This window comes from Portunus trituberculatus, unplaced genomic scaffold (genome assembly GCF_017591435.1).
Source record: "Portunus trituberculatus isolate SZX2019 unplaced genomic scaffold, ASM1759143v1 PGA_scaffold_498__1_contigs__length_36269, whole genome shotgun sequence".
Classification (NCBI taxonomy): domain Eukaryota; kingdom Metazoa; phylum Arthropoda; class Malacostraca; order Decapoda; family Portunidae; genus Portunus; species Portunus trituberculatus.
The window spans coordinates 1-24,081 of record NW_025541666.1 but is presented as its reverse complement, the minus strand read 5'-3'; the positions used below and the strand labels follow the sequence as shown (position 1 = coordinate 24,081).

General features: G+C 46.2%; 3 protein-coding genes, 2 non-coding genes and 1 pseudogene across 5 annotated transcripts; 3 read left to right on the top strand and 3 right to left on the bottom strand.

The window, feature by feature from the left end:
* Positions 1 to 724: 724 nt before the first annotated feature.
* LOC123500847 lies at positions 725 to 1,148 on the bottom strand (annotated as a pseudogene).
* A 6,919-nt stretch (positions 1,149 to 8,067) lies between these two features.
* Positions 8,068 to 8,186, top strand: LOC123500850. The gene has a single exon (XR_006673476.1). It is a non-coding gene; the product is annotated as a 5S ribosomal RNA (ribosomal RNA).
* Positions 8,187 to 12,676: 4,490 nt separating this feature from the next.
* Positions 12,677 to 13,078, bottom strand: LOC123500848 (histone H2B). The gene has a single exon (XM_045249442.1). The coding sequence runs from the start codon at positions 13,073 to 13,075 to the stop codon at positions 12,704 to 12,706; it is 372 nt and encodes a 123-aa protein (XP_045105377.1). The 5' UTR covers positions 13,076 to 13,078; the 3' UTR covers positions 12,677 to 12,703.
* A 1,196-nt stretch (positions 13,079 to 14,274) lies between these two features.
* Positions 14,275 to 14,954, top strand: LOC123500844 (histone H2A). Its single transcript, XM_045249439.1, has one exon. It carries the CDS (start codon positions 14,420 to 14,422, stop codon positions 14,789 to 14,791), a length of 372 nt encoding a protein of 123 aa, XP_045105374.1. The 5' UTR covers positions 14,275 to 14,419; the 3' UTR covers positions 14,792 to 14,954.
* Positions 14,955 to 16,438: 1,484 nt separating this feature from the next.
* LOC123500846 (histone H4) lies at positions 16,439 to 16,834 on the bottom strand. The gene has a single exon (XM_045249441.1). The coding sequence runs from the start codon at positions 16,797 to 16,799 to the stop codon at positions 16,488 to 16,490; it is 312 nt and encodes a 103-aa protein (XP_045105376.1). The 5' UTR covers positions 16,800 to 16,834; the 3' UTR covers positions 16,439 to 16,487.
* A 5,724-nt stretch (positions 16,835 to 22,558) lies between these two features.
* Positions 22,559 to 22,677, top strand: LOC123500849. Its single transcript, XR_006673475.1, has one exon. It is a non-coding gene; the product is annotated as a 5S ribosomal RNA (ribosomal RNA).
* Positions 22,678 to 24,081: the final 1,404 nt, after the last annotated feature.

Here is a 24,081-nt window from a genome sequence, read left to right as displayed (position 1 = left end):
GCGCTGCAGGCCGGAAAATTCCCGGCAGGAACAAAAAAAAAAAAAAAAAACCTAAAAGATCTCCATACAAGTAAGCGGTCAGACCATAGTGGATAAGGTGGTGGACGTGGGATCGGGCAGACAGACAGACGTTCACGCGTCGGCTCGAAAGAATCACACCACACACCGTTTTGAAGGTATGTCAGTCGGCGAGGGGGATTTAATGAAAGGTACCTACCTACCTACATGTCACCGCGGTACCCAGGTTCTATCTAGGTGGCTACACCAAAGATGATGATGATGATGATGATGATGATGATGCGCTTCGGTGTTGATATGGACCCTCCCTCCTTGTATGGGTACCACTATAAAGAAATAAAATTGCCTGCGCCACTAATGGGCGGAAGCTTAACAAACAAACAAACAAACAAACAGCACCTGTAGCAGCGGTTGGTGTCTGACCTCACATCACTTAGTTGATAATCCTTTCTCTTTCATTTGATTTACCTTTGAGTGATAAAACAGAGAGGAAAACAAATAGAAAGAAAGGAAAAGAAAAAAAAAGAAAGAAAAAAAAAAAAAAAAAAAAAAAAAAACACACACAAATTGTAATAATGACGTAAAGAGTAGGGACAACACTTTTACTTGGAACAACCATAGTCCTAGTAGTGTTAGTCTATAACTTTTCCTTCTCTTCATTTGTGTGGACCTATAAAAGGTCCGGGATATGTTGACTCTTTTCTTATGGTGCTTTTGCAGTTGCTGTTGTTGACACCAAATTCCAGACACCAGATTTAACCGCCAAATCCGTAGAGGGTACGTCCCTGACGCTTGAGGGCGTAGACGACGTCCATGGCAGTGACGGTCTTGCGCTTGGCGTGCTCGGTGTAGGTGACGGCATCCCTGATGACGTTCTCGAGGAACACCTTTAGCACCCACGAGTCTCCTCGTAGATGAGACCGGAGATGCGCTTGACGCCGCCTCGGCGAGCCAACCGACGGATAGCGGGCTTGGTGATGCCCTGGATGTTGTCACGCAAAACCTTACGGTGACGCTTGGCTCCTCCCTTTCCAAGTCCCTTGCCTCCCTTGCCGCGGCCAGTCATGGTGACAGATGATGAGGCGCTGCTGCGAGTAGTAGTAGTAGTAGTAGTGATACGATGTCTCGCTCACGAGTGTGACTCGCATTTTTGAACAGAACAGAACAGAATCAGAAAAGGAAAGATGGGGAGGGGGAAGTGGGGACAGAAGAAGAATAGATGGGTGATAAGAAGGGAGCTTCAGTAAGAGGGTAAAGTCACTGGGGCTTGACCCAGGCGCAAGATGGACTTTTGTGGTTACTGAGCGCTACGTCTATTATAGAAGTTCTTTATGGAAGAGATGGAAGAGATGGACGCGGCAAGGGAGGCCGGCACCAGACCAGGGGGAGCCAAGCAGAGCGCATTACTACCGAGCACGCAAGAGCAGAGGACCGCCAATGCCATGGACGAGGGCGACGCACCCACACGGAAGTGGCGGCCAAATCTTTTCGTCTTCAGTGCAAACAACAAACACCGTGAAGCAGGAAGAGTGAAGTACGTGATAGTAGGAGGGGAAAGGATGACACATAGAGAGGATGGGGTGAGAAGTACTTCCGTATAGCGGAGGGACCTACAGTTTTACGTGGGTTCCGAACCACGGATAGTAGTAGAATTGGTGATTTTGGGGTTGTAGGATATGTTTTAACTTTATTAGCGAGGTTGGTGAGGGGGGTTATGAATATTTTATTTGTGATTAAATGCATGTGATGAATGGATATTGGTGTTTGGTGGTGTCCGCCGGGAGTGGTCCGGTCCTGGAGTATCAGCCTGTTCTGGGGATATCAACCTGCTATGGATATAAGTAAAGGATTAAAAATGTCAATTGGATGGAGATGGTTTGTTTTGTGAGGGTGGATGACGTGACGGCGAGATGACCGAACAGTTCCGCGTCCTCTGTGGAGGTGATGAAAATGTTCCCGCGTTTTGTGCGTTCACAGTACCTTCCATCAGTACTGGCCCCTCCATAACAGACGCGGGGGGGTGCCGCTGCCGGAACGTCATGTAGACGGCCGGGGGGCCCCATTGCCGCGCCGTCAGAGGGAGGGGTGCGGTTGTTCTCGTCATTCGCCCAGCATTGGCCGCTCCCAACTACCTCTGTGGAGGTGATGAAAATGTTCCCGCATTTTGTGCGTTCACAGTACCTTCCATCAGTACTGGCCGCTCCGCAGTAACAGACACAGGGGTGCCACTACCGGAACGTCATGCAGACGGCCGGGGCCCCATGCCGTGCCGTCACTGGGAGGAGCGGTAATGCTGTCCCCGACCCTTGGAGGTGGTCCGGTGCCCCTTAAAGCCTAGGCTGCGAGACGGAAAAATAATGCATAAAAACAAAAGATGAATACAAAGCCATAAGACAAAAATATGAAAACACCACTAGGCGTTGGCACGCGGGCCCACTCCGTAGGAAGGGGCATGTGATGGGGTGTGGGTGATGCCACTCTGACACCTGGAGTGGTACTGTTAGTAGTAAAGATAAGTGAGAGGAGAGTGTGAAAGGAAGTGAAAGGAGGATGGATGGAGAGAAAATAAAATAAGGTTTGTTAGTGAAGAAGTGATAGGGAGGATGGATAGGAGTAGGAGTTAGTTAATAAGAGGGAGTGAAAGAAAGGTGAGATGAGAGATGATGAAAGAGGGAAGAGGAGTCCGTTATCTGTAGATAGGATCAGGAGGTTCATCTGTGGGGTCAAGGAGGGTGGTGTGGGGTAGACGTCTGTGTGGTCGTGGAAGGTTTTCAGGAAGTTGTATGTGTCTGTGTGTCTGTCTGGAAACGTGTTTAGTTGTTTGTTTATTCTGTTGTAGAGTGTGATGTTTAGTGGTAGGATGTTGGACTCCTCATGAAGAGATGAAGAGGTCCGGAAGTCGAACCACTTCGTTCCAAGTGCGAAACGAACTGCTCGGTTCTGGACCTTTTGTAGTTTTTGAAGATTGGAAGGGGCTGAGAGAGACAAGGCAAGAGGGCAGTATGTTATTAGAGGAAGAATAAAAGCTTTATAAAGGTGAAGTTTCAGCTTAGAAGTACTGTCGCGAAAACGTTCCAAGTTGCTCAGGGCCCCTGAGGCAGTGGCGACTTTTTTACTTATATGGGTATGAAATCTAAGGTGATTGTCGATGGTGAGGCCAAGGACAATGTTGACTTTGCTTATTGGGATGGGTACAGGGTTTGGAAAGTTTTATAAAGTGAAATTTGGCGGGGCTGTTTGGATTTGGTGTTAAAGTAGGTAACCTTAGATTTTTCTGGATGGGAGTGAATGCGCCATTCTAGCTCCCATAAGCTTGTGGTTGTTAACTCTTCTTGAATTTTGTCAGTAAGGCGATCTAACGTTCTGGCGCGCGCCAATTGTGTTACATCGTCTGCATATTGAATTGTTAAGGAATCATTGTGGGTGGGACGGGGTAGGTCGGCGGTATACATGTTGTAGAGGGTGGAGAGAGGACGGAGCCTTGTGGGACTCCGGCCTGGGGAGAAATAAGCGGAGAAGACGCCCTGGTGTCTGATTCTAGTTTCTCGCTCGTCCAAGAAACTGCACAGGATTTTTGGGTTAGGGGGTAGATCAAAGTTATTGCAAATTTTGTATTTTAATCCTGTGAGCCAGACTGTATCGAAAGCTTTTTTCACGTCTTTTGTCACTAGTGCAGATTTATAATAGGGCGAGTTTCCATCTAAATACGTGATAATACTGTTAAGGGCGTCTTCGGTTGAAGCATTACTACGAAAGCCGAATTGCTGGGGACCCAGCAATTCGTTGCTTTCGAGGTATGATCTTAACCTTTGATTAATTAACCGCTCGAAAGATTTACCGAGTATTTCCAGCAAGCTTATGGGGCGATAATTTTCAGGAGATGTAAATTTTGCCGGGCTTCGGGATGAGTGTTATGTTAGAAATTTTGAATGGTTTTGGGAAGTACCCGGAGGAAAGGGAGGCGTTGAAAATTTTGTGAGACTGGTTATAATTTCTGGGGAAGATTTTTACCATTGGCCAGGTTATACCTGTTGGCCCGGGTGCCCGTTTTGGGGTGTGCCTGAGCATCTTGGAGACATCCTCCTCCTCAAAGGGTGTTGTGAGATAGTGGTTTGGATCTAAGCGTGTTAGCTGTGGTGTGTTGTGAGGCAGCGTATTTTCTAAGTGTTGTTGTACGTGTGTTGTGATGTTGTTGATGTGTTCGACACTGGGCCCGTAGGCAGGGAGAGGGTGAGGATGGAAGATGTTTTGCCAGTGTGTTTTGAATGTGTCGGCTACCTGGGCTGGGTCAGAGATGCGCACGCCGTCCACTAGGAGATACTGAATCTCTCCCGCTGGCATCCCTCAGCCTGTGCACCATGTGCCAGAACTGAATGGGGTTTTGGCAGCGGGCTCCGTCCAAACGGGAGACCATAGTTCTCCAGTGGGCGCTGTGGTCATCTAGCAAGCTGTTTATGATGTGTCTGCGGAGGATGTGTGTGTCTCTGTGGTTTTGAAAAAAGCGTGTTTTGTAACAGATTTGTAGTCTCTGTGTTCTGATAGAGGGTCTGAAGTCAATGTGGATTTTGTGGTGTTTTTTGGGATGTGTCTGTCGGCTGATGTTATGATGTCGTTGTGAAGTCGCTCAAGGGCCCTGTCTATCTGTGTGTGTGGTAGGCCCTCGAGATGTGGTGTTTGATGTATGTCTGCAAGTGTTTCCTTGAAATGTTCCCAGTTAGTGGATCGGTAATCAGGGATGGGGTGGGAAGGAATAGAGATGGGGTTGGAGGATATTTTAAGGATGAGGGAACGTGGTCTGAGCCACAGGGTGGTCCGTGGGAGATGTGGTGATGGAAGGGTAAGGACTGGCGGTTGGAGAGGATGAGGTCGGGTCTGCCAGATCCATGATTGGTGAAGCAGGTAGGAAAATCTGGGCCAAGGAACCGGAGGCGTTTGAGTTGTGTGAGCATGAGGAGTTCTTGTCCGTGTCTGTTGTTGCTGTTGTGACGAAAGGCTGTGTGTGTGGCGTTGAGGTCAGCTAAAACGTAGACTGGTATGTTTGTGTTGTTGAAAAGGTTAGTTAAACTGTTCAGAGGAAGTCCAGTGTTTGGTCTTGCATATGTTGTGGCAACTAGGAATTGCCCGTGCTGAGTGTGAATTTTGGTTGCAAGGAAGTGTTCTGATGGCCAGTCGGTTATGTGTACGTGTTTTATGTTGTTTTTAACCATGACGGCTACGCCGTCATAAGGCGTTCCTATCGTGTATCGTGTATTGTAGCCGTAATGTTTGAGGGGTTTAGGAGGAAGACCAGTGTGGTTGAGGAGAACAATGTCTGGATCGGTAGATAGGATGGCTTCTGAAATAAGGTGTCTGTTATTCCAGAAGACGCGACAGTTTAATTGCATAATTGTTATCATATTTCTTTATATGTTTTCCTTCCTCTTAACGCGGTACGTGTAGAGGAGGAGGTTGGGGTGGAACAAGGAGGTGTCGCTTTGTATCAAGGGTTGTTTTTTTTGTGGTGTTGGTGTTGTTAGTGGTGGTGTTGTTAGTGGCGGTGGCGTTGTTGTTGGTGGTGGTGTTTGTGGAGTTGCTGTTAGTGTCGGTGTTTGGAGCATGTTCCGGTGGAGAGGGCTTCTGGGGCTGCGGTTCCCCAGATGTCTCTTCGGCAATAAGGAGGGCCGGTGGTGAGCTCGGACTGGTGTCACCAGAGGAGGAAGAATCCTGTGGTAGGAATGATGTGGTTGGAGGAGTTTTTTCCATTTGTTCTGTGTATTTTTGTTGGTAATGTTGTTTGTTGTTTTCTATGTACTGTTGTGGGAAAGATATTGTGGGGCAGCCGTTATGTTTTAAGAGAGAGTTCATTAGGTCTGTTTGTTTTGTAGGTCCCCAAGAGAGGTGAATAGAGTATTTAATGATTGTTTCTGCTAGTAAGAGTTTTTCCGTGTTGGGTTGTGTTTGTGTAGGTGCTGTAGTGGCTGGTGCGGCAGAGGTGGTTGGTGTGGTAATTTGGGCGTAAGATACTGTGTTTGTGGCTGGTGTAGAGGAGTTTTGTTGTTTTTGCTGTTCCCGTTTAATCTGGCATTTAAATGAAACGGCTGTGTGATCACCGTCGCAGTTAATACATTTTAGTGTAGGTGCTTGGCAGTTCTTATAATCGTGGCCCTTAGCTGCGCACTTAGAGCACGATTGTTCCTGTTCCTTGCACTGGTTTGTCCGGTGAGTGTATTGGTAGCATTTGTAGCATTGTGTAACAGGTAGGTATTCCTCTATGTTTATGTTGTAGTGTGGGATGATCTGGGAGAAGGCTTTGATACCCTTGTTTTTTGTGTTTTCTGCTTCTTGTTTGTTGTTGAGTCTGAGTTTGATCATGTGTGCCTTGGGGATTATTTTTATGTCTGCGATTTTTATGTTGTTTTGTCTTCGATTTCATCTCTTAGAGTTTCGACACTCATTTGGAGGATGTAATCGTCGACACGGCGGGCAAGGATGGTTTTGGCAGATATTTGGTCTTGAGACTCAACGAGCTCAAAACCAAGGGCTTGAAGTTTTCCGGTGGCAGCGCTGGTGGTGTGTTTGTCCCGGTCTGCTTCGCTGGCAACACCTACGATGATATAGGGTCCAGACTTGAAGCATTTCGTATGAGGTACCTGTGTTTGAGAGAAGAAGACATTACTAAGTTCGGCAGGAAGGTTGTTAGTCTTTATACGATACCGTATGGTGCGATCCGGGGGGCGTTCGTTCCTCATCCTTCGGTCATGGGTGAGGAATCTGTTGGTGAAAAAGGATGGATTATCCTAGGGAGACCTATAACAGTCTAAGACTGTTACCTATCGCCCTAATGTCCTGTATCCCAAGGGGGATCCTGAGCTCTTTGAAGTGTCCCTAACTGTCTAACCCGAAGGGAGGGCTGGCACGCTACCAAGGAATCTCTAGGCCGCTCTGGCCAACCTAGAAACCCCTGGCTGGCTAGGAGTGCGGAAAGCGGGCTTGCCTAAGGCCCGATCCTGGCTCCGGTCGCCGGTGCGAAAAGAGGAAAGGTATGAGGGGAAGAGGGACAGTGGTGGCAAAATTGTCTCCTGGGTAGGGCGAGTTACCACAGCCTTCCAGCGTTACCCTTAGGTGAGGCTCTCTCCACCGGGTACGTAGGGAAGGAAGTGGCTCCTCTAGGAGTCTGCCGTCTATATTCTTTTTTGTATAGTGAGGACTAAGCCTCTGTGTTTTATTGTGCTGGAGCGGAGGTGGTGATGTCGCGGCTGCTGTGGGTCCAATGGAGTGGACACCTGTGGCCTACTTAAAGGCGCAGCCGGAGCAGCGACTGAGGCCGTGCAGCGCGCCTATTGGTCCTTTAGGACCACGGGGGCGGAGCTTGCGTGGAGACTGCTGGTTGGCTGGCTGCTGCTGGAGAGCGTCGTGGAGAGGTGATCCTGCTGCTGCGCTGAGCTGAAGGAAGACTGCATTTTGCCTCGCGGTAATATATATATAGGTGCCTTCCCGGTTGTAGTAGGGTAACAATAGGTGCCTTCCCGGTTGTAGTAGGGTAACAATATTTCCTGTTTTTCCCACTTGATCCAACATCGCTGGGTCATACGAACACGGTCTCCGTCTCGTCGTTGACCCTCGGACCACGCATCCGAGACGTACAACCGAGAGGCAAGCAAGAAAACGGCGTAAAACCAAATAATATCGAGTCGGAGGAGGTGCCAGATTTTCCAGCCAGCGGCATGCATGCAGCGAGCAACAAGCCAACCAGCCAGCCAGCCACAGAGGGAGGCAGACTGAGTCTGTGTCAGAATAATAATAATAATAATAATAATAATAATAAGAAGAAGAAGAAGAAGAAGAAGAAGAAGAAGAAGAAGAAGAAGAAGAAGAAGAAGAAGAAGAAGAAGAATGAGAGAGACAGACAGACAGACAGACAGACAGACAGACAGACTGACAGAGATTAATCCAATAGGGAAACGATATTAAACCAAGAAACACCTAGAAAGGACTTGATTCACAGGGTATACGGAGTATAGTAGGGCAAGCCAGGAAGAATTTAAAGGGGCCTAAAATCTCACATCGAGTGCCAACGACCACACCACGTTGAACACACCGCTTCTCGTCCGATCAGCGAAGTTAAGCAACGTTGGGTCCGGTTAGTACTTGGATGGGTGACCGCCTGGGAACACCAGATGTTGTTGGCATTCCATTATTTTTCATTTATCTATTTATTTATTTTTTTTTTTTATTATTATTATTATTATTAATAATAATAATAATAATAATAATAATAATAATAATAATAATAATAAGAAGAAGAAGAAGAAGAAGAAGAAGAAGAAGGTTTGATTTGTCTATTCTTATATTGTTTTACCTGCTTATTTTATTCTTTGTTAATTCATCCATTTATTCTTGTACTACCTCGTGCCTGGATTACCAGACAAAACTGTGTATTCTAAACACACATGAATAGGAGAGGACTCGAACTGACATTTTTTTTTTTCTCTCCTATAGAGAAATTGCATCGAACCGCTAGCCTAGCTTGGTGCCGGGGGAAGGGGATAAGAATGACCACCTGCACGGACGTGTGCTGTGCTCTGTCGAGCTTGGATATTAACCATTGAAGTCTGAAGAAGAAGGAAAAAAAAAAAAAAAAAAAACCTAGAAAGTCACTGCAGCGGCTGTGGGAGGAGGAAAGACGCAAGCCGTCAGACTAACCGTGACACACGACACGCTAATAAATACGCACACTATAGTCTGACCATTTTTATGAAGATCACTTAGGCGTTGGCGTTTTTGGGGATTTTCCTGCCTGCGGCGCTGTCACACGTGTACCAATACGCGCCCCAAGTCAGGTACTTAATACTTTTTAACTGAATGGTGTTGTAGTACATATACATTGTGATGCTCTAAAGAGGCAAGTTAGAGGAATTTGTGTTTATTTTAAATAAATTTTGCATTGGTTTTGCAAACGCAACAACAATGCTTGACAACGTTTCCTCCGAGCGTTGTCACATCCTTCTGGGTGACCGAGTGAGGTCACAGGTCAAAGTGACCGTGTTAATCCATGGTGTGTGGGGAGCAAGGTTATCATTGACACATAGGCTCTAATCCCTTAATTTGCCCAGCAACGCCGCACGGAAATTCCCAAAATGGCAACGTCTAAGTGATCTTCACACTATAATAATCTGATTAACAATTTGTCTTGGCCATGTTGCAGTGGGTATTTGGTGAATGAAATGATCGATTGCTATCTTTACATCATCCATCCATCCTAATTTGACCTTAGAATCTAAAATGGTTGCTTTGCTGATGTCATTCAGGTATATTTGAGAAATCATATTCTTTGTATGTAAAATATAATGTTTTTTTTTTTTTTTTGTGGATCGTAGTTGCTAAAGTGTGTCTGTGTATATATTAGGATTTTCATGCTATATGTTGGTGGCCCTTGCATTTGAAATAATTATATTGTGAAATTGTCAACTTTTTTTTTTTTCGGTAGGGGCTAATGTATGCAATGTTTCTGCTAATTTATGGAAATTTTATGCAAATTAGCCAAATCAAATTGGGGGTCGATAATGGGGGGGGACGCGCGAAAATCACTCCATTTTCTAATTTTGCGATTTATGCACATATCCGGTAAAATCATGTAAACGGGAAAAAAAAAAAAAAAAAAAAAAAAAAAAAAAAAAAAAAAAAATCGTCTAGAATTGTCGGTGGGATCCTTCTGTCCTCTCTCTCTCTCTCTCTCTCTCTCTCTCTCTCTCTCTCTCTCCTGTGTGTGTGTGTTACACTGTAATTCACTGTTTGATCTGCTGCAGTCTCTGACGAGACAGCCAGACGTTACCCTACGGAACGAGCTCAGAACTCATTATTTCCGATCTTCGGATAGGTCTGAGACCAGGCACACACCACACACCGGGACAACAAGGTCACAACTCCTCGATTTACATCCCGTACCTACTCACTGCTAGGTGAACAGGGGCTACACGTGAAAGGAGACACACCCAAATATCTCCACCCGGCCGGGGAATCGAACCCCGGTCCTCTGGCTTGTGAAGCCAGCGCTCTAACCCCTGAGCTACCGGGCCGTGTGTGTGTTTCACTGTTTGATCTGCTGCAGTCTCTGACGAGACAGCCAGACGTTACCCTACGGAACGAGCTCAGAGCTCATTATTTCCGATCTTCGGATAGGCCTGAGACCAGGCACACACCACACACCGGGACAACAAGGTCACAACTCCTCGATTTACATCCCGTACCTACTCACTGCTAGGTGAACAGGGGCTACACGTGAAAGGAGACACACCCAAATATCTCCACCCGGCCAGTGTGTGTGTGTGTGTGTGTGTGTGTGTGTGTGTGTGTGTGTGTGTAAGAGAGAGAGAGAGAGAGAGAGAGAGAGAGAGAGAGAGAGAGAGAGAGAGAGAGAGAGAGAGAGAGAGAGAGAGAGAGAGAGAGAGAGAGAGAGAGAGAGAGAGCATTGTTGTAGCCAAGATGTCTCAGGGGATTTCGCCGTGTCAGGTCACTCACCACTCCTTTTTCCTAACTAAATGAATATTGAAAATAAAAAAACTTTTCGCGTAACAATTCTTCATAAACCACGTACTGTACATACATATATCTATGATAAATTTACATTATATCCTTTCCTTATATGAGAATGTAATCTCTCTCTCTCTCTCTCTCTCTCTCTCTCTCTCTCTCTCTCTCTCTCTCTCTCTCTCTCTCTCTCTCTCTCTCTCTCTCTCTCTCTCTCTCTCTCTCTCTCTCTCTCTCTCTCTCTCTCTCTCTCTCTCTGTGTGTGTGTGTGTGTGTGTGTGTGTGTGTGTGTGTGTGTGTGTGTGTGTGTGTGTGTGTGTGTGTGTGTGTGTGTGTGTGTGTGTGTGTGTGTGTGTGTGTGTGTGTGTGTGTGTGTGTGTGTGTGTGTGTGTGTGTGTGTGTGTGTGTGTGTGTGTGTGTGTGTGTGTGTGTGTGTGTGTGTGTGTGTGTGTGTGTGTGTGTGTGTGTGTGTTTAAGTTTAAAAAATTTTTATTTTATATTTATTTTTTGTTGTGTTTTCTTTTCTCTCTTTCCTTCCTCTTTTCTCTCCCTCTCGCCTGCCTCAATTTCTTTGAGTTACCCATGACATGTTGTTATGGTTAGGAGGGGGGAGTTTTCTGTGGTTGTCGAACACTCTTACGTCATTCCCGTCCAATCGTAAGGCAAGGTTGGGCCCCGGCAAACCGTATTTAAAGAAGTGCCAGCCTAAGCGCTCAACTCGCCCAACTGTTCGTTCCGAGCGGCAGTAACTTACTTACTCACCATGGCACGTACTAAGCAAACGGCCCGCAAGTCCACCGGTGGCAAGGCGCCCCGCAAGCAGCTTGCCACGAAGGCAGCTCGCAAATCTGCTCCTGCCACTGGAGGTGTCAAGAAGCCCCACCGTTACAGGCCAGGAACCGTGGCCCTCCGTGAGATCCGCCGTTATCAGAAGAGCACCGAACTGCTTATCAGGAAGCTGCCTTTCCAGCGCTTGGTGCGTGAAATTGCCCAGGATTTCAAGACTGACCTCCGCTTCCAGTCCTCCGCTGTCATGGCCCTCCAGGAAGCTTCCGAGGCTTATCTCGTGGGTCTCTTTGAAGACACTAACCTGTGCGCCATCCACGCCAAGCGTGTCACTATCATGCCCAAGGACATCCAGCTGGCTCGTCGAATCCGTGGCGAGCGTGCCTAATAAGTGTGTCATCCAAGGCAAGCAAGCAACAACAAACAATATCTAGGCCCTCTTCAGGGCCAAAGGTGCTTTATCTAAAGAGAATAATATTACATAGACCATGAATGGGTTGGCTTTGATCCGTATGGTCGAGCGATTTCCTGATTAGAAGACTTTTTTTTTTTTTTCTCTCTCTCTCTCTCTCTCTCTCTCTCTCTCTCTCTCTCTCTCTCTCTCTCTCTCTCTCTCTCTCTCTCTCTCTCTCTCTCTCTCTCTCTCTCTCTCTCTCTCTCTCTCTCTCTCTCTCTCTCTCTCTCTCTCTCTCTCTCTCTCTCTCTCTTTTTTTTTTTTTTTTTTTCTTCAACCTTCCTCTCTGTGTCTAGGATCCGATATTCCATGTGCATGTTTCTGATCAGTAGTATGTCGGTGGCCGATGGAGAATGACTGCTTTCCCTCCAGTCTGATTTGTAGATATATTGATTGATTGATTCACTGCAATTCAGTCAAGAAAAGAAAGAAATAAAAAAAAAAAAAAAAAAAAGGAGCGAAGATTCATGTTACAAGCTATAATAAATGTGTGCTTCCTGAGCTTTGTGTGATGAAAAACGTTATGTTACTGAAATAGGAGGCATCATCATTAATCAAGAAGAAGAAGAAGAGCATGAATGCACCCACCCTCCAAAGCCTGCCTGCCGTGATTAGTATCGTACGTACGCTTAATCATCACCATCATCATACTACTACTACTACGGGGTGCTGCTGTTGTGCAGTGGATGATGGATCTCTTTGCTCTGACCCGGTTGCGAGCCTCATTAATGACGAGCCAGCCATCTAGCTCATCCATATCCATCCATCCATCCGGCTCTGGTGCACCAGCGGCGACCACCATCCACACTTGTCTATATTGTGTCTCCTTTTTTTTTGGATTCAGGTGTGGCTCCTATGGAGCCGGGTAGGGTTTGAATACTGTCTGAGACAGCAGTTGCTCTTTTTCTTTTTTCCCCTTCTAGCTGACTGACAGTCAGTTTACTTGGAGGAGGTGTACTTGGTGACAGCCTTGGTGCCCTCAGAGACGGCGTGCTTTGCCAGTTCGCCGGGCAGAAGGAGACGGACGGCAGTCTGGATCTCCCGGCTGGTGATGGTGGAGCGCTTGTTGTAGTGTGCCAGGCGGGATGCCTCGGCAGCGATGCGCTCGAAAATGTCGTTCACGAAAGAGTTCATGATTGACATAGCCTTGGAGGACACGCCAGTGTCGGGGTGGACCTGCTTGAGCACCTTGTAGATGTAGATGGAGTAGCTTTCCTTCCTCCTCCGCTTCTTCTTCTTGTCCCCTTTGGCTATGGCCTTCTGAGCCTTGCCAGCCTTCTTGGCAGCCTTTCCTGATGCTTTGGGAGGCATGGTAGTAACGGCGTCGTTCAACTTGCGAAGAGTTGTGTGTTGTGTTGCATCCCTTTTGCCATACCTTATCGAAAGCTTTTGATACATCTCGGAGAGCTATGCAACATTGCTTTCTCTCCGCAGTGTTTTGCCTAATACTTCTGTTAGGGTGGCGGTTGCTGTGTCCGTGGAGCGAGCGGGCGGAATCCATGCTGTGTAGTAGGGAGGATGTTATTTGCTTCGAGGTATGTGCGTGTTCTCTTGTTTATGATTTTCTCGTATATTTTCCCGGGACTTCAAGGAGGGAGATGGGGCGGTAATTGATGGGATCTGTGGTGTTTTACCTGGTTTTGGTAGTAGTATTAGTTTGGCATGTTTGAAAGGGCGGGGAAGTAACCCATAGAGAGGGAGATATTTAGTAATTTAGTGTAGCATTCGAGAGCTACTTCTGGTAGGTGTTGGAGTATTGTTTTGTTTATTTTGTTTCGCCTGGGTGTTGTTCTTTAATGTTTTGATGGTTTGTTTGATGTCGTGAGGTGTGATGTGTTGTGTGAAGTAGTTGTCTATGTTGAGTCTGTTTGGGTCGCCTTGTTTATATGGATGTATTTGTTCTGCGTGCCTGTTATAGTATTCGTCCACCATATTTTCTGTTGCCTGGTCATATTGTTGATTTTCTTGTGGGCTTATTCTGAAGACATTCCTCCATATTTCTCTGAAAATAACCTCCTTGTCTTCGGGTTTAAAAATTTTCTGGTTGTTGTTAATTATGTAAGGTGTGGGAGTGGATGGATTGCCTTTTAATATTTTGATGTTGTGCCAGAATTTTTGGGGGCTGGAGTGGAGAGTGTTGAGTGATTTTATTTTGTTTTCCCAGTTAATTCTGTTTTGTGTTTTGCATTCTTCAGTTAAGTATTGTCTGATCTTTTTGTAGGCAATATATGTTGTGTATGTCCATCCTTGTAATATGCTGTTGTTGAGTAATCTTGTGGGCTTATTCTGAAGCCCAGAATTGTAGTTCTTTTAATATTTTGATGTTTATTTTGTTATTGTATATTGGTTTTAAAATGGTCTTTTGTTGGATGTGGGGATGGCTTGTGTCGTTGTGTTGCACCCGACTTGAAGAGTGCCATTTATGTAAGCAATCCTGCTCAGGATCGCGAGTCGCCGCGAGAGCCAGCCTCCCGGTTGGGCGTTACGTGTTACGCGCTGATCCGATCTTCCTTTTATATAGAGGAAACGAGCCCGCCGAAGAACAGATAACGCACAACACACCGACTCGCTCCCGCAGCTGACGGAGTGTTACTTGCTAATAATACTACCACTACTACTTGTTAATCCCACCTACTACTACCACCACTACTCGCCATGTCCGGACGCGGCAAAGGAGGAAAGGTGAAGGGAAAGTCAAAGTCCCGTTCCAGCCGTGCTGGACTCCAGTTCCCGGTCGGCAGGATTCATCGCCTCCTGAGGAAGGGCAACTACGCCGAGCGAGTGGGGGCTGGCGCCCCCGTGTACCTTGCAGCGGTCATGGAGTACCTGGCCGCCGAAGTCCTCGAGCTTGCCGGCAACGCCGCCCGCGACAACAAGAAGACTCGCATCATCCCGCGTCACCTGCAGCTGGCCATCCGGAACGACGAGGAACTTAACAAGCTCCTCTCCGGGGTCACCATTGCACAGGGTGGCGTGCTGCCAAACATTCAGGCTGTGCTCCTTCCCAAGAAGACCGAGAAGAAGTAAATCCTCTCCTCCTCAATATCATCACCAACAAGTATATACATCCGGCTCCTCTTCGGAGCCACACATTGACACATCTAGAGAATTGAATAGACTATAGTGTTAACCATGATATTAATAATAATGATGGTATATATTTTTTTGATAATGAATGATAGAAATGCTATTGGTAGAATTTTTTTCTCTTTATTTTTTTTTTGTTCCGGCCTGCAGCGCTGCAAAAAAAAAAAAAAAAAAAAAAACGCCTTGCGCTGAGCAAATTATGGGATTAGGGCCCGTGTGTCAATGAGGACCTTGCTTCCCGCACACGCCCCTCTCTGTCTTGCTCTCTTGCTTCCCTCCTGGCTGGTAGGTAGCTAGCGGGACAGGGATCAATTAACGCGGTCGGTCACTTTGACCTGTGATCTCACTCGGCAGTCATCCAAGAGATGCGGATTAAACGTTGTCAAGTATTGCTGTGTTTGCAAAAACAAACAATGCGAAATATGTTCAAAGATAAACAAGAAGCTTACTCCAACTTGCCTTTTCTTTTTCTTTTTTTTTCTTTTCTTTTTCTTTTAGAGCATCACAATGTATATAATACAACACCGTTCAATTACCAAGTATTAAGTACCTACCTGACTTAAGGTGCGTATTGGTGCGTGCAAGTGTCCCCCCTCTCTTGCTTCCCTCCTGGCTGGTAGGTGGTAGGTAGGGACAGGGAGGGAGTGAGTGAGTGACCCATGGATTAACGCTTTCACTTTGACCTGTGATCTCACTCGGCGGTCATCCCCGAGAGGGGAGGGCGCGCGGATCAAACGATGTCAAGTATTGCTGTGTTTGTTTGCAAAAACAATGCAAAATATATTTAAAGATAAACAGAAACTCTCCAACTTTTTTTTTTTTTTTTTTTTTTTTTTTTGTTCTTTAAGGTGTGCGTATTGGAGTGTGACAGCGCTGCAGGCCGGAAAATTCCCGGCAGGAACAAAAAAAAAAAAAAAAAACCTAAAAGATCTCCATACAAGTAAGCGGTCAGACCATAGTGGATAAGGTGGTGGACGTGGGATCGGGCAGACAGACAGACGTTCACGCGTCGGCTCGAAAGAATCACACCACACACCGTTTTGAAGGTATGTCAGTCGGCGAGGGGGATTTAATGAAAGGTACCTACCTACCTACATGTCACCGCGGTACCCAGGTTCTATCTAGGTGGCTACACCAAAGATGATGATGATGATGATGATGATGATGATGCGCTTCGGTGTTGATATGGACCCTCCCTCCTTGTATGGGTACCACTATAAAGAAATAAAATTGCCTGCGCCACTAATGGGCGGAAGCTTAACAAACAAACAAACAAACAGCACCTGTAGCAGCGGTTGGTGTCTGACCTCACATCACTTAGTTGATAATCCTTTCTCTTTCATTTGATTTACCTTTGAGTGATAAAACAGAGAGGAAAACAAATAGAAAGAAAGGAAAAGAAAAAAAAGAAAGAAAAAAAAAAAAAAAAAAAAAAAAACACACACAAATTGTAGTAATGACGTAAAGAGTAGGGACAACACTTTTACTTGGAACAACCATAGTCCTAGTAGTGTTAGTCTATAACTTTTCCTTCTCTTCATTTGTGTGGACCTATAAAAGGTCCGGGATATGTTGACTCTTTTCTTATGGTGCTTTTGCAGTTGCTGTTGTTGACACCAAATTCCAGACACCAGATTTAACCGCCAAATCCGTAGAGGGTACGTCCCTGACGCTTGAGGGCGTAGACGACGTCCATGGCAGTGACGGTCTTGCGCTTGGCGTGCTCGGTGTAGGTGACGGCATCCCTGATGACGTTCTCGAGGAACACCTTTAGCACCCCACGAGTCTCCTCGTAGATGAGACCGGAGATGCGCTTGACGCCGCCTCGGCGAGCCAACCGACGGATAGCGGGCTTGGTGATGCCCTGGATGTTGTCACGCAAAACCTTACGGTGACGCTTGGCTCCTCCCTTTCCAAGTCCCTTGCCTCCCTTGCCGCGGCCAGTCATGGTGACAGATGATGAGGCGCTGCTGAGTAGTAGTAGTAGTAGTAGTGATACGATGTCTCGCTCACGAGTGTGACTCGCATTTTTGAACAGAACAGAACAGAATCAGAAAAGGAAAGATGGGGAGGGGGAAGTGGGGACAGAAGAAGAATAGATGGGTGATAAGAAGGAGCTTCAGTAAGAGGGTAAAGTCACTGGGGCTTGACCCAGGCGCAAGATGGACTTTTGTGGTTACTGAGCGCTACGTCTATTATAGAAGTTCTTTATGGAAGAGATGGAAGAGATGGACGCGGCAAGGGAGGCCGGCACCAGACCAGGGGGAGCCAAGCAGAGCGCATTACTACCGAGCACGCAAGAGCAGAGGACCGCCAATGCCATGGACGAGGGCGACGCACCCACACGGAAGTGGCGGCCAAATCTTTTCGTCTTCAGTGCAAACAACAAACACCGTGAAGCAGGAAGAGTGAAGTACGTGATAGTAGGAGGGGAAAGGATGACACATAGAGAGGATGGGGTGAGAAGTACTTCCGTATAGCGGAGGGACCTACAGTTTTACGTGGGTTCCGAACCACGGATAGTAGTAGAATTGGTGATTTTGGGGTTGTAGGATATGTTTTAACTTTATTAGCGAGGTTGGTGAGGGGGGTTATGAATATTTTATTTGTGATTAAATGCATGTGATGAATGGATATTGGTGTTTGGTGGTGTCCGCCGGGAGTGGTCCGGTCCTGGAGTATCAGCCTGTTCTGGGGATATCAACCTGCTATGGATATAAGTAAAGGATTAAAAATGTCAATTGGATGGAGATGGTTTGTTTTGTGAGGGTGGATGACGTGACGGCGAGATGACCGAACAGTTCCGCGTCCTCTGTGGAGGTGATGAAAATGTTCCCGCGTTTTGTGCGTTCACAGTACCTTCCATCAGTACTGGCCCCTCCATAACAGACGCGGGGGGGTGCCGCTGCCGGAACGTCATGTAGACGGCCGGGGGCCCCATTGCCGCGCCGTCAGAGGGAGGGTGCGGTTGTTCTCGTCATTCGCCCAGCATTGGCCGCTCCCAACTACCTCTGTGGAGGTGATGAAAATGTTCCCGCATTTTGTGCGTTCACAGTACCTTCCATCAGTACTGGCCGCTCCGCAGTAACAGACACAGGGGTGCCACTACCGGAACGTCATGCAGACGGCCGGGGCCCCATGCCGTGCCGTCACTGGGAGGAGCGGTAATGCTGTCCCCGACCCTTGGAGGTGGTCCGGTGCCCCCTTAAAGCCTAGGCTGCGAGACGGAAAAATAATGCATAAAAACAAAAAGATGAATACAAAGCCATAAGACAAAAAATATGAAAACACCACTAGGCGTTGGCACGCGGGCCCACTCCCGTAGGAAGGGGCATGTGATGGGGGTGTGGGTGATGCCACTCTGACACCTGGAGTGGTACTGTTAGTAGTAAAGATAAGTGAGAGGAGAGTGTGAAAGGAAGTGAAAGGAGGATGGATGGAGAGAAAATAAAATAAGGTTTGTTAGTGAAGAAGTGATAGGGAGGATGGATAGGAGTAGGAGTTAGTTAATAAGAGGGAGTGAAAGAAAGGTGAGATGAGAGATGATGAAAGAGGGGAAGAGGAGTCCGTTATCTGTAGATAGGATCAGGAGGTTCATCTGTGGGGTCAAGGAGGGTGGTGTGGGGTAGACGTCTGTGTGGTCGTGGAAGGTTTTTCAGGAAGTTGTATGTGTCTGTGTGTCTGTCTGGAAACGTGTTTAGTTGTTTGTTTATTCTGTTGTAGAGTGTGATGTTTAGTGGTAGGATGTTGGACTCCTCATGAAGAGATGAAGAGGTCCGGAAGTCGAACCACTTCGTTCCAAGTGCGAAACGAACTGCTCGGTTCTGGACCTTTTGTAGTTTTTGAAGATTGGAAGGGGCTGAGAGAGACAAGGCAAGAGGGCAGTATGTTATTAGAGGAAGAATAAAAGCTTTATAAAGGTGAAGTTTCAGCTTAGAAGTACTGTCGCGAAAACGTTCCAAGTTGCTCAGGGCCCCTGAGGCAGTGGCGACTTTTTTACTTATATGGGTATGAAATCTAAGGTGATTGTCGATGGTGAGGCCAAGGACAATGTTGACTTTGCTTATTGGGATGGGTACAGGGTTTGGAAAGTTTTATAAAGTGAAATTTGGCGGGGCTGTTTGGATTTGGTGTTAAAGTAGGTAACCTTAGATTTTTCTGGATGGGAGTGAATGCGCCATTCTAGCTCCCATAAGCTTGTGGTTGTTAACTCTTCTTGAATTTTGTCAGTAAGGCGATCTAACGTTCTGGCGCGCGCCAATTGTGTTACATCGTCTGCATATTGAATTGTTAAGGAATCATTGTGGGTGGGACGGGGTAGGTCGGCGGTATACATGTTGTAGAGGGTGGGAGAGGACGGAGCCTTGTGGGACTCCGGCCTGGGGAGAAATAAGCGGAGAAGACGCCCTGGTGTCTGATTCTAGTTTCTCGCTCGTCCAAGAAACTGCACAGGATTTTTGGGTTAGGGGGTAGATCAAAGTTATTGCAAATTTTGTATTTTAATCCTGTGAGCCAGACTGTATCGAAAGCTTTTTTCACGTCTTTTGTCACTAGTGCAGATTTATAATAGGGCGAGTTTCCATCTAAATACGTGATAATACTGTTAAGGGCGTCTTCGGTTGAAGCATTACTACGAAAGCCGAATTGCTGGGGACCCAGCAATTCGTTGCTTTCGAGGTATGATCTTAACCTTTGATTAATTAACCGCTCGAAAGATTTACCGAGTATTTCCAGCAAGCTTATGGGGCGATAATTTTCAGGAGATGTAAATTTTGCCGGGCTTCGGGATGAGTGTTATGTTAGAAATTTTGAATGGTTTTGGGAAGTACCCGGAGGAAAGGGAGGCGTTGAAAATTTTGTGAGACTGGTTATAATTTCTGGGGAAGATTTTTACCATTGGCCAGGTTATACCTGTTGGCCCGGGTGCCCGTTTTGGGGTGTGCCTGAGCATCTTGGAGACATCCTCCTCCTCAAAGGGTGTTGTGAGATAGTGGTTTGGATCTAAGCGTGTTAGCTGTGGTGTGTTGTGAGGCAGCGTATTTTCTAAGTGTTGTTGTACGTGTGTTGTGATGTTGTTGATGTGTTCGACACTGGGCCCGTAGGCAGGGAGAGGGTGAGGATGGAAGATGTTTTGCCAGTGTGTTTTGAATGTGTCGGCTACCTGGGCTGGGTCAGAGATGCGCACGCCGTCCACTAGGAGATACTGAATCTCTCCCGCTGGCATCCCTCAGCCTGTGCACCATGTGCCAGAACTGAATGGGGTTTTGGCAGCGGGCTCCGTCCAAACGGGAGACCATAGTTCTCCAGTGGGCGCTGTGGTCATCTAGCAAGCTGTTTATGATGTGTCTGCGGAGGATGTGTGTGTCTCTGTGGTTTTGAAAAAAGCGTGTTTTGTAACAGATTTGTAGTCTCTGTGTTCTGATAGAGGGTCTGAAGTCAATGTGGATTTTGTGGTGTTTTTTGGGATGTGTCTGTCGGCTGATGTTATGATGTCGTTGTGAAGTCGCTCAAGGGCCCTGTCTATCTGTGTGTGTGGTAGGCCCTCGAGATGTGGTGTTTGATGTATGTCTGCAAGTGTTTCCTTGAAATGTTCCCAGTTAGTGGATCGGTAATCAGGGATGGGGTGGGAAGGAATAGAGATGGGGTTGGAGGATATTTTAAGGATGAGGGAACGTGGTCTGAGCCACAGGGTGGTCCGTGGGAGATGTGGTGATGGAAGGGTAAGGACTGGCGGTTGGAGAGGATGAGGTCGGGTCTGCCAGATCCATGATTGGTGAAGCAGGTAGGAAAATCTGGGCCAAGGAACCGGAGGCGTTTGAGTTGTGTGAGCATGAGGAGTTCTTGTCCGTGTCTGTTGTTGCTGTTGTGACGAAAGGCTGTGTGTGTGGCGTTGAGGTCAGCTAAAACGTAGACTGGTATGTTTGTGTTGTTGAAAAGGTTAGTTAAACTGTTCAGAGGAAGTCCAGTGTTTGGTCTTGCATATGTTGTGGCAACTAGGAATTGCCCGTGCTGAGTGTGAATTTTGGTTGCAAGGAAGTGTTCTGATGGCCAGTCGGTTATGTGTACGTGTTTTATGTTGTTTTTAACCATGACGGCTACGCCGTCATAAGGCGTTCCTATCGTGTATCGTGTATTGTAGCCGTAATGTTTGAGGGGTTTAGGAGGAAGACCAGTGTGGTTGAGGAGAACAATGTCTGGATCGGTAGATAGGATGGCTTCTGAAATAAGGTGTCTGTTATTCCAGAAGACGCGACAGTTTAATTGCATAATTGTTATCATATTTCTTTATATGTTTTTCCTTCCTCTTAACGCGGTACGTGTAGAGGAGGGAGGGTGGGGTGGAACAAGGAGGTGTCGCTTTGTATCAAGGGTTGTTTTTTTTGTGGTGTTGGTGTTGTTAGTGGTGGTGTTGTTAGTGGCGGTGGCGTTGTTGTTGGTGGTGGTGTTTGTGGAGTTGCTGTTAGTGTCGGTGTTTGGAGCATGTTCCGGTGGAGAGGGCTTCTGGGGCTGCGGTTCCCCAGATGTCTCTTCGGCAATAAGGAGGGCCGGTGGTGAGCTCGGACTGGTGTCACCAGAGGAGGAAGAATCCTGTGGTAGGAATGATGTGGTTGGAGGAGTTTTTTCCATTTGTTCTGTGTATTTTTGTTGGTAATGTTGTTTGTTGTTTTCTATGTACTGTTGTGGGAAAGATATTGTGGGGCAGCCGTTATGTTTTAAGAGAGAGTTCATTAGGTCTGTTTGTTGTAGGTCCCCAAGAGAGAGGTGAATAGAGTATTTAATGATTGTTTCTGCTAGTAAGAGTTTTTCCGTGTTGGGTTGTGTTTGTGTAGGTGCTGTAGTGGCTGGTGCGGCAGAGGTGTTGGTGTGGTAATTTGGGCGTAAGATACTGTGTTTGTGGCTGGTGTAGAGGAGTTTTGTTGTTTTGCTGTTCCCGTTTAATCTGGCATTTAAATGTGCAGTTAATACATTTTAGTGTAGGTGCTTGGCAGTTCTGTAGAGCACGATTGTTCCTGTTCCTTGCACTGGTTTGTCCGGTGAGTGTATTGGTAGCATTTGTAGCATTGTGTAAGGTAGGTAACAATATTTCCTGTTTTTCCACTTGATCCAACATCGATTTGCATTTTGCCTCGCGGTAATATATATATGGAGCAGGTGCCTTCCCGGTTGTAGTAGGGTAACAATATTTCCTGTTTTTCCCACTTGATCCAACATCGCTGGGTCATACGAACACGGTCTCCGTCTCGTCGTTGACCCTCGGACCACGCATCCGAGACGTACAACCGAGAGGCAAGCAAGAAAACGGCGTAAAACCAAATAATATCGAGTCGGAGGAGGTGCCAGATTTTCCAGCCAGCGGCATGCATGCAGCGAGCAACAAGCCAACCAGCCAGCCAGCCACAGAGGGAGGCAGACTGAGTCTGTGTCAGAATAATAATAATAATAATAATAATAATAATAATAATAATAATAAGAAGAAGAAGAAGAAGAAGAAGAAGAAGAAGAAGAAGAAGAAGAAGAAGAAGAAAGACAGACAGACAGACAGACAGACAGACAGACAGACAGACAGACTGACTGACAGAGATTAATCCAATAGGGAAACGATATTAAACCAAGAAACACCTAGAAAGGACTTGATTCACAGGGTATACGGAGTATAGTAGGGCAAGCCAGGAAGAATTTAAAGGGGCCTAAAATCTCACATCGAGTGCCAACGACCACACCACGTTGAACACACCGCTTCTCGTCCGATCAGCGAAGTTAAGCAACGTTGGGTCCGGTTAGTACTTGGATGGGTGACCGCCTGGGAACACCAGATGTTGTTGGCATTCCATTATTTTTCATTTATCTATTTATTTATTTTTTTATTATTATTATTATTATTATTATAATAATAATAATAATAATAATAATAATAATAATAATAATAAGAAGAAGAAGAAGAAGAAGAAGAAGAAGAAGAAGAAGAAGAAGGTTTGATTTGTCTATTCTTATATTGTTTTACCTGCTTATTTTATTCTTTGTTAATTCATCCATTTATTCTTGTACTACCTCGTGCCTGGATTACCAGACAAAACTGTGTATTCTAAACACACATGAATAGGAGAGGACTCGAACTGACATTTTTTTTTTTCTCTCCTATAGAGAAATTGCATCGAACCGCTAGCCTAGCTTGGTGCCGGGGGAAAGGGGATAAGAATGACCACCTGCACGGACGTGTGCTGTGCTCTGTCGAGCTTGGATATTAACCATTGAAGTCTGAAGAAGAAGGAAAAAAAAAAAAAAACCTAGAAAGTCACTGCAGCGGCTGTGGGAGGAGGAAAGACGCAAGCCGTCAGACTAACCGTGACACACGACACGCTAATAAATACGCACACTATAGTCTGACCATTTTTATGAAGATCACTTAGGCGTTGGCGTTTTTGGGGATTTTCCTGCCTGCGGCGCTGTCACACGTGTACCAATACGCGCCCCAAGTCAGGTACTTAATACTTTTTAACTGAATGGTGTTGTAGTACATATACATTGTGATGCTCTAAAGAGGCAAGTTAGAGGAATTTGTGTTTATTTTTAAATAAATTTTGCATTGGTTTTGCAAACGCAACAACAATGCTTGACAACGTTTCCTCCGAGCGTTGTCACATCCTTCTGGGTGACCGAGTGAGGTCACAGGTCAAAGTGACCGTGTTAATCCATGGTGTGTGGGGAGCAAGGTTATCATTGACACATAGGCTCTAATCCCTTAATTTGCCCAGCAACGCCGCAGGCCGGGAAATTCCCAAAAATGGCAACGTCTAAGTGATCTTCACACTATAATAATCTGATTAACAATTTGTCTTGGCCATGTTGCAGTGGGTATTTGGTGAATGAAATGATCGATTGCTATCTTTACATCATCCATCCATCCTAATTTGACCTTAGAATCTAAAATGGTTGCTTTGCTGATGTCATTCAGGTATATTTGAGAAATCATATTCTTTGTATGTAAAATATAATGTTTTTTTTTTTTGTGGATCGTAGTTGCTAAAGTGTGTCTGTGTATATATTAGGATTTTCATGCTATATGTTGGTGGCCCTTGCATTTGAAATAATTATATTGTGAAATTGTCAACTTTTTTTTTTTTCGGTAGGGGCTAATGTATGCAATGTTTCTGCTAATTTATGGAAATTTTATGCAAATTAGCCAAATCAAATTGGGGGTCGATAATGGGGGGGGGACGCGCGAAAATCAC